At 31.6% G+C, this 10,911-nt stretch overlaps 1 protein-coding gene across 2 annotated transcripts in view; it reads right to left on the bottom strand.

Moving 5' to 3' along the window:
• LOC108724788 (uncharacterized) overlaps nucleotides 1–10,911 on the bottom strand; it is a 140,339-nt gene that overhangs the window by 19,257 nt on the left and 110,171 nt on the right. For both annotated transcript variants that reach the window (XM_018451402.1, XM_018451401.1), the window contains exon 4: nucleotides 10,424–10,537. In XM_018451402.1, coding sequence (XP_018306904.1) covers nucleotides 10,424–10,493 — 70 coding nt within the window. In that variant the 5' untranslated portion in view covers nucleotides 10,494–10,537. The remainder of the gene's footprint in view (nucleotides 1–10,423; nucleotides 10,538–10,911) is intronic.

Raw genomic sequence — 10,911 nt, 5'->3', positions numbered from 1 at the left:
TATATATAGTATACTGATAGCAATTATACTTAATGTCTAAAACTAATTAACTTACATAATTGCACAAGCGTCATTGGTTTTTTTGAATAATTTTATATGTTCCATGAGACTGATAGGTTCCCTAAATTATACACAAATGAATTTGATCAAATTTCACCAATTTTCATTATTTCCAAATTAATTTAAACATTGGTGCATAGCCACTTCATATTACATAAACTTACATAAAACAATAAAGAGTGTATTCAAACGCATAATTTCCGTTCGGTAGTTACAAGTCGACTGAGCAATTTCGAGTAACAGGAGAATAAGAAAATATATATATTACAATGTCAATGTGGTAAACTTAGTAATAATAATAACAAGGGATGGAAACAATTAGTTTTCAGAAAATAAATCAATATATGCCGCATTAAGATTCCAAGTATCATTTTGTAAATTTAAACCTGCTTTTTGTTTTTTAATATGTATCATCTCGGATAGCAACCTCTTATATTGAAACTTAACCTCTTATATTGTCTAAAAACATGCATAAATGAACATAGAAATCATATTAACAGAAATACGACTCAATTGTCAGTTATTACACAACACCGATTGGAATGTTTTCATGAATTTGATTGGGACAATTTACACATACTAGATAAAGAGAAAATCCAATATAAGAGGTTGCTATTCGAGATAATACATATTAAAAAACAAAAAGCAGGTTTAAATTTACAAAATGATACTTGGAATCTTAATGCGGCATATATTGATTTATTTTCTGAAAACTAATTGTTTCCATCCCTTGTTATTATTATTACTAAGTTTACCACATTGACATTGTAATATATATATTTTCTTATTCTCCTGTTACTCGAAATTGCTCAGTCGACTTGTAACTACCGAACGGAAATTATGCGTTTGAATACACTCTTTATTGTTTTATGTAAGTTTATGTAATATGAAGTGGCTATGCACCAATGTTTAAATTAATTTGGAAATAATGAAAATTGGTGAAATTTGATCAAATTCATTTGTGTATAATTTAGGGAACCTATCAGTCTCATGGAACATATAAAATTATTCAAAAAAACCAATGACGCTTGTGCAATTATGTAAGTTAATTAGTTTTAGACATTAAGTATAATTGCTATCAGTATACTATATATATACATATTAAAATCTGTTTGTATTTAGTAAACTAGCGAATTTGATGACCTACAAAGCGGTTGGACAATACCATGATAGATAGTTGGACAATTTATATATATTTTTAACGCGTATTAAGTGTGTCAATAGATGATACGATATATAATGAAATATTGATAAGGACTTTAACCATAGGTCGAAACGTTTACGTTTAATATACATGTAATTGTTTAATTGTTTAATTTTTAATTCACACAATAAATATCTTGTGTTTGGCTCAAATAGGTTTATTAGGCTAATTATTATTAAATATTACTTGTACAATGATGATTTACGCATGACACAAAAATAATTACTATTTTGATGCTTCATAATTCGACTCACTAAATTATATATGTATTATTTATATATTATTATATAACATTATTGAAAAAAATAAGCTTTAAATAAATTGATTACGTGTAGTGAAAATTAGTTATGAGAAGAAACATTATTTTTATTTACATAAAATACGTTATATTTGAATAGAATTTAATTTCTGGAAACTATTGTGATGAAAGGAATACGAAATGATAATATTCTTTAATTTTTCGAGTTCTAGCAATTATTTTGAAATATTACTATCGAAATTCAGCTATCAAGATTGTTTCATTTCGTCCATTCGCGGAAATTCAGGTGCATTTCAGCATTGACAGACCGATCACAGGATCGAAGTTCCACGAAGTCCAGGAAATCATGCTTGTCAACTGCGCGCACGTCGACGCCCGATGCAATTTCCGTACAATCAAACGGCAAACACGGATTCGTTATACGTTGCTCCGTCGCAACGTACCCTTGTAATTCCATATGCAAATTCTATGCTGCAAGCTCGAGCACGTCGTGCCAGAAGATCGAATCAATATTGTACCAGAAAGGTCGGATGCTACGTCCAGCCAAATAATTCACGACCTTACGTATGTCGCAATCATCAGTGCGCCAAGAAATATGTCGAAAAGTAACATCTCGTAATTTATAAATTTAGAATTTCAAGTCGTCAAGAGAGACAAATGATCTCGCGAGTAAAATTAAGCTTTGCTTTATCTTATCGGTGTGCTGTAAAGACTCTAATATATTGTTAGAGAAATCCATTAATCTTTTATCTTACTTTGTCGCGTAATGTTCATTACGCATTCATTGTACATTTATCATTCACACACAAACTAGTTAATTAAATAATCCCAAATAATGCGATATGAGGAGATTTTTATAGGAACACAAATTCTACGGATAATTCCTTGTAAATAGATGAATCGCTTTTTCTATCAACTTTGCGAAGCGATTTATTTTATGTAACGAGAAATTGATGTATAATTTTTCTAAAATATTATTTTTCAGTATTCGGGATAAATCGATTCGCAAAATAGATATTGAAATTGATGCAAATAGATAATAGTATAAGCAACATAGTCTACGTTTACACGGACACTCTTAATCGGATTTAATCACATCCGTAGTTATGAACTGGTCAATCATAGCCATACCTCTGAAGAATGGAATGACTGATTAGCCAGTTTCCAACTACGAATGTTATTAAACCCGATTAACGTTGTCCGTGTAAACGTAGTCATAGAAGTCGCTAAAACATGACGAGGCTTCCGGGTTTCCATGTATATCTATCTATATAATCACGATCTGGACAACCGCAGAATCTGGTCGTTCATCTACATTAGTCCAAATATGGGCGTAACGTTATGAATTATATTTGATATGACAACGCGATAGGTTAAAGGTCAAATTAGTTTAACATTTCAAAATTACGCTAGGATTGAAAACTTAATAAAAAAAAATGCGCCTTTACAGAAAATGTTTTTGCGCTTTAAGCAGATAGTAGAAATGTCGAAAATCACGACATAAAACTGCGGAAAATGGCTCCCGCAAAAAAAGCCGCTCCATTGGGAAGCCGTCGTTAAAAGTTAAAACACCAAAAAGAACACGATATGCGAAATTCGTTCGTGTAAAATACGAAATGTAAAAAAAACTACACATGCGTGATAACAGTTGGACAGTTTAAACTTTATGGTGGACAAGCTACATGGTAGAATTTTTTCAGCAGAGGTTATTCAATCTTTTCACACGCACACATGACGCCCTTTGGATTCCAGATTAAGAGAGGTAGATTGTGGCGTTTAGTAATATCGCACAGTGAACAAATATTCGCGCAATGACGAACTTTATTGCACCGAGATACGTGCGGAGTTTTTGTCAGTCAATGCGCTCCGCGAGGGGTTGATAAACAATCGTTGCTCGCGACCTGTTACTGAGCCATTTTTTGCACCCATTTAAACTGTCTCGCGCAAACGGCGATTCATAAAGTCACCCGGCGTTTATCGGTAAGCACCAGGTATATGCTTATAATTTATTTTATTTTTTTTCGATTATCTGTCACCTGCCCTTCTTCTTAAATCCTTAAATAAATTTCGCAAAAATAATCCCTTCGTTAAATGAGGATAGTTGTAAATGCGAATAATTATGCTTTTGCTGAATTAGTTCATTACTAACGACAAGAATAAATATTTGTATCATATCTTATCCATTGTAAAATACTACGTGTACTAAAGATGTACGATCATGATTTTTTAGCGCTGAATCGAATCAAATTAAATACAGCTTCTAATTAACAACGTAATAATTACTGTTAAATTAATTTTTAATATATAAATAAATTAATAGATATACAAAATCATAAATACACAAAAAATATACAAAAAATATACAAAATCATAAATATAAAATATAGATAATAAAAAAGATTTCTATGTAAGAAAAATAATATTAATTATATACTATTTTATTTATTAGTGGGAAATATATTTTTATAAGATTGTCAATATATATATTATAATTCATATTCGAAATCTTAGATCTAAAATTTTCGAATAGTTGGGATTCGAAACATAAAAATTCCAATTCCAATAGAAACGAATCTCTAAATTTTTTTGAATGAAATCTTTAAAAGAGTTAAAATACTATCACTATTGAAAAAGAGTGAAAAATTTGTACCCTTGAATAAGAGTGACAGATTTTCATTCTTTTTTAATAGTGACAGTATTTTAATTATTTTGGAGTGAGATTTCACTTCAAGAAATTTAGGAGAGTACCTGATTCTATCTTAATAGTTCATACATTTCTAATGAATAAATATATATATATATACAATATATAATTAAACAGTCAAATGATAATGCAAGTACAACATATTGACTCACTTTACTTTTGAATAAGATTATGTATACTAATTTTAATAATATATTCTCAAACTTTATTAAAAACCGCTTCTGCTGTGAAGTTATCATAACGATAACTGAACTCAATTAACTTTCCGTTTTCGTCGTATTTACTAGCGTTTTAAATTGTTAAAGTCCAAGACTTTATGAGGTATACTTCTCAAACTTATTTCGTAATTGACGTCTTTGACGAGGTTTCTTGTTAATAAACTTTACTCATAAAAAGTATCTAATATTACTTTACTAAAAATTACTTCTTTAATTTTTTTTTTCTTTTATACATTATGTATATTTCTTTAATTTATCTCTTCATAACTCTTCATTTATATATTTTTATGACAGTATGTGTTTTTTTTTGTCGTATGTATTCTCTATTTAACACATATGGTAGATAAAATACAATAATCTCCGTGTATAATGGTAATATCTTATAGAGTTCAAAGCTTTCAATTTTGATAAAATTATCAATATAATAATGAAATATTAATACTAAAAAGGCAATTTTTGTTAGACCTTTAAACTAATATAATTATAGATTTTTATTAAAACGACGTAAGAAAACGTAATGAATCTAAAAAAGATATCTATCCGTTTATAGACAACGTGTATTACTCTTAGCAAAGCGCGGCATATTCATTTCTGATGTGTAGATGACACAGACATGGGCAGAGAGAATAGAAAACCGTCACCCCAATCAATAGCCCGTGATGAACGGAGCAATGCTATATTGGAATAGTACTGATGGCGTATAGACGCTTGGTCGGACCCTGATGAATTATTCAATGTTAGCCAAGTGGACCTCGATGTATTTGCTCCTAAAACCGAGTTCCAGAGCCCTATAACGAGTCATTCACTTGATCTCGTTCCTTGACCAAAACCGATACCAAATGCCACAACTCGCGACGCGCTATTGACCCTCAGTAAGTCAGCTCGCACGCATGACTTAACGCCATCATCGTTATTGCCCGATAGCATCACGCTAGGCAAACAAGAACCCGCTTGCTTTACCGGATGTATCGCAAAAGTTTGCTTTGGAGAAGTTTACCATGGTATATTGTAATAATGCATCACAAATTATGTAATAACTTTCTCGCCTGTTTGCTTAGTAAATATTGCCGGCAGAGTTATAAATCGTTTAAATATTCGCTATTTAAAGGCACGTAAAGCGAATTGCAATAAAGGGTTAATTATTTTATCAAAAATGGGAAAAACGTATCAACTAGAATAATAAGAGTAATATCATTTAATTTGAATAAACAATAATTAGATTCTTTTGGAATAATAATAATGTTGAATGCTTTTCATAGAATTCATTATAGATAATTAATTTCTGTTACTAATTAAAGTTTGTCAATAAATAAGTTGCAATATATATAATTATACATATATTTTTACTTTAATATTTCTTCAAATTTAGATTTCGCGATACTAGAAATATGAAAAAATGTAGCTAATACCATCACAATATGTACGAATAAATAAAAAATTGTTATTGTTTCTTACTACATCATACTCATTAAAACTGTTTTTAACTTGTATATCATAACATTATTCTTTGTTACTTGTGCATGCAATATTTTACAATGTACAAGATGCAGTAATAAATATTTATTTTAAGTGAAAGATTTAATAAAGGGATAATCAGCACACAAAAATGACAATTGCATTGTAATTATTTTGATGTAAAAGTCATTTTTGCGAAGTAAATTTAATAACAAATAATAGATCTAATTTCTAATAATGATTAATTAATTGATAAATATAAACAAAAGTAAGTACGATACTTAAATGACTAAAACTATTTTCGATTAGCTCTCGAGTATCGAGTAGAGGACGATCGTTTTTATTTGCAAACATTTGCGCGATACAAATGTCATGTCCCTTCCGATCAGCGAGTTTAATTAGATCGAGCAGTTTGTTACGGCTGATATCGAATTCTCCATGATACAGGAAAAGGAAAAATGTCGATAGTAATCGCAGCCGCGATTCGCGCATGTAATCCATTTCGTCAATTATCACCAATAAATTGTATTTGGAACACGTTATCGGTACTTTCATTATATAATCGCCTACACGTATAAATATGGAAACATGCAATATGCCTCATACAAAAGAAAAACAGAGAAAGAAAGAGAGAAAGAGAATACAATACAATGTACTAGAAATCATAACAATATACTCGATTATAGGATGCGTACCGCTTCAGGGGAGCGTATTATCTGTTTCTATTATACACAATACGAGCTTTCATTCGATTTTGTGAATTATGATTCGTTATTGTTATCTTCAAAATATTACAAGATTAAATCTCTGATTGAATAATTTCAATAATATTTTCAAGTTCTTTAATCGTTAATCATCTTATGAACAATTACATAATTAGCAAGTCAATTAAGTTTTGTAATATGTCTTATATTCAATATTTTATTATATTTTTTATGAATATCGTTAAATAATATTATACATATAACATGCTGTTTTATAAATTTTTTTTTTTTAAATGCTTTAAATATCGTTGTTAATTCAATCAGAGCAAATTTGATATCTTTTTAAACTTGAATTTTTTTAATATCCAAAAAAAGAAAGATATTAATGAACAAAAATAATTAATGTATTCGATACACTAGATGCGCTTCTACATTTTAATAATTCTTATTTAAATTTCTCCTATCTTCAAATATCATTAACGATGTTTCGCATTGCGGACTGCATTTATCCGAGTTTGTAACAAAACGCCTACATTTACGGTAACTTCGAGGATCATTATTAATTATACAAGGAAACGGCTCTGCTGTTGGCGTGACAGTTGCTGATCTAGAATTTCATATTAATTAATACAACAGACGGTGCGGGATGCCCTCATGCGCGTTATTATTAATTTCGGTGCGCGTTGACTCGTTCGTCGCAAACTGTTACCGCATTATAACTTCGTTCGATGTTGAATTCACGAGAGAAGCGCACATTATTTTCTGATGTACTTAAACGTTATGGACTGCATTAATAATAATATGCTATGTATTAAAATAAATGTATAATCGCTACTGTATTTTTTTTTTAGAAAATCGATAATATGAACGATCAGGTTAAAAATAATCCCGTGAGATTTTAAGTTAAAAAGTTAAATTGTTAACGTTAAAGTTTAACTATTAACGTAACGGATTAATCACTGAAAAAATGTATACGCTTTAATTATATTTATTATTGGGAGTGTGCTTCATATGAGACCTAACATTATAAAATATTAATACACTCTAAATTTCTTACAGTGAAATCTCACTCCAAGAAAGTGAAAATATAATCACCCTTGAAAAAAAAGTAAAAATATTTGAAAAAGAGTGACAATTTTCACTCTTTTTAGGGTGAATTTTCATTTCAAAGTGGTGAAATCTCACTCTAACAAGAATAAAGATCATCACTTTTTTTTCAAGAAGTAAAATATTTTTACGGGTGGTTGCATTTTCATTCTCTTTTTTTCAAGAGTGCTTGTATTTTCACTTTCTTGCATTTTTATTCTCTTGAAGTGAGATTTCACTGCAAGAAATTTAGAGTGTAGACATTAATAGCGTGATAGTGTTTACTAGCGCAGCCAAAATTTAGTATAAAAAAATCATTATTCCATTTAATATAAATTTAAATATTTAATATAAATTATTATTCGTGTCTCAAGAAGCTTTAAAAAGTAACAATCTTTCTTTATCTTGTATGCATTTTTCTTCTAATCGTCTATTCTGTTCCTTATATTGCTAATGTGTCAAGCTGGTCGTGTTATAAATTTTAAGGAGCTTAATTCCACGTAATTATCAAAGTTTCTAAATTGCCTCGCGAACACGGGAATAATTACGGGGCGAAAGGTAAGGGGTAAAGGGAAAGGGAAGGGTAAGGAAAGAAGGAAGAAAGAACAGAAACTTTCGAAACTTTTCAAGATCGAGCTTTTTATAACATGCCGACATTTTTCGATCGGTCGTTATTTATTTGTACACGATACCGACAGTGATGGCTCACGAGAGAATTAGAAGAAGACGGGCGACCGCTTCGAATTGGATGACATTTTGATTTATGATACAAAGATGGAAATCCTACGCCGAGAAACGGGACACGAGAGGATCGCGTCCCGCAAGACTCTCAGACGCTTTTATCCTGTAGCGGCGCCAATTTTTTCGATCTGCATCTCGATCATCATCGTGTGCGTCACTCGCTTGTAAGATAACACTCGCGAGAGTGCTTTCTCGTGAGATTTATGATGTCCCAATGCTGCGGAAAAATGGAGACCAAAAATGCGAGGAAAAGCGAATCGATCGTTTCAAGTGGTATAGGTCTGCGTTCGCTGGTACTAGCTGTACGAAACACATTGCTTTTACGAAACTAAATCCATCTTTGTGTGTGTTTTAATTCTATATACAGCACCGAAATGAATTTAATAGTCAAGCCAATTAAGAATTTAAAACCAATTAAAAAGAAAGAAGATATATTTATTAATTATTACAGTTTGAATTTCTAATACTCTATGACTGCATTCGAGGAGTTTTTATCTTTGTTTTTATCTTTGTTTTTATCTTACGCCTAATAAACAATGAAGATAGAATGACACAAATAACGCTAATAGTGTCTCCCCGAATGCACCTTATATAGCTGGTGTGATTTTTGTAATTTGACCGAACGCTTAAAAACCTTTTAATTTTAATGGCAGTTATTATCTGTTGCAATTATTAACTTTATTTGATTAAGTTCGCCGCGATCATAATTCTTACTACAGCTATTCCGTTACTGACAAGTGATCGAAGTTCCTCCGGCAAGGACTCTCAGCGGTGCAAGGGATTGACGCGCTATTTCAGGAAGCTATAGTGATTACGCTTCGATCGCCAATGAGAGCTTATCTCGACGGCAGCTTCTAAAGAAGACGCCTGTGTACACGTATACCGTTAGTAGCCGCCGCCAATAGCCTTTTCACCCCCTTGACCCATCCCTTAACTAAATTTACTCTAGGCTCAGTAAGTTATTACATCGTGAAAATAAGGGGAAAATTGGAAAGCGGTTTAGCCGTGAAAACGGTGTCAATTACCGCCAGTGTCGACGATATCGGTCTAGGAAAGGAAATGGCGTTTCGTGGTCTGCGCCCTCCTCCCCCACGCGATAAAATGCTTTTACGACACTGGTACAAAGAATGAATGCGTCGAGAGACGATTATGACAGAAAATTTCTCGATAATAATTTTCTAACGATATTATCAAAACTGTAATTATCAGATAGAGATGAAGATAAGAAGAAACTAATTTATTGCGTTCGCAAAGACGGGAGCCTCGGAATGCAATCTGATGAGACGTAACGAGGAAGTAACTCGTCGTATCCTAGTTGGCGGAAATTTGTAAGATTGCTTTTCGGAGGTGAGTGATAGCCGTCGTGATGCGGTGATAAAGTTTGAAGGGCGGACATGAATACATGATGGAGGGATTTGTGCTTATCGAGTTAGTACCGGAAAATTTCTGACATCAGAATCTCGTTTCTTAAATAGCTTTTTGTGCTTGAATGCGGATGTATAGGTGTATGTGTGTTTGTCTGTACGAGACTATTATAATATTTCCTAACTCGACATATAATCCTCAAATTTAGTTTAAGTAACAAGAAAGTCATTTTATAATTTCATTTATTATTATTCAAATTAGTATAATTGCATTGATACAATCGCGTGAAGCAATCGTGACATATTTAACTAAATTTATTAATTTACTCATTAGATCCTTTATTTGAATTATTTCTGTTAAATTTATTGGTACAATAACTCGATAATACACTTTCTTTGTTTTGAATGCACAAATAGCGACGGCAAAGTTCTTAATTCGCCAAGTTTTATTCGCTCACATTTTACTTCATGTAATCACGACTATCAACAATGTACAATGGCGTCAAGCCGTGGCCATCTATTTTGGAGCTCACAGAACCATAACGGAGCGTGTTTACGCGGACTAATAAATTTCGTGAGTTACCGAAACTCCCTTCGAACTTTATGATAAAGCGTCGACGTCACCTACCGGTGGGTGTACAAGGAGTTCTTGCTGCCTCTACGAGGTCTTCTCGACTTCCGGGCGGCGCCTCCAGCATTGTCGCGCTGCCGGAAAATTTCTTTACGCACAGCAGGCTTAACGCTGGAAGAAACCACAAATAATGCATTACACATATAACTTTCAATTTTAAATCGAATAAATCTACCGTAATTACATTGTAAGCAACAAATACAATAAGCAGATATTTTACTTCTCGCTATGTGATACAATATCCCAAATAGCAAGGTGACGTCAAATGACGTTTCAATAACGTTTTAATGATGTCTTTAACGTTAATAAGACGTTACCTTACTACTTGAAATAATAATAAAAAACTATAAAATGTATTTGTTTACATTAATAACTAGTATATTTTTTCTTATCTAATTACAACATAATTCTATATCAAGTTGCAATATGTAGTATTATTTATCTGTTTCTGTTAATTGACAAAATTGTAAAATAAGGTCAATTGG

This window comes from Mycetomoellerius zeteki, unplaced genomic scaffold (assembly GCF_001594055.1).
Source record: "Mycetomoellerius zeteki isolate Tzet28-1 unplaced genomic scaffold, Tzet1.0 scaffold310, whole genome shotgun sequence".
NCBI lineage: Eukaryota > Metazoa > Arthropoda > Insecta > Hymenoptera > Formicidae > Mycetomoellerius > Mycetomoellerius zeteki.
This window is presented reverse-complemented; position numbering and strand designations above follow the sequence as displayed.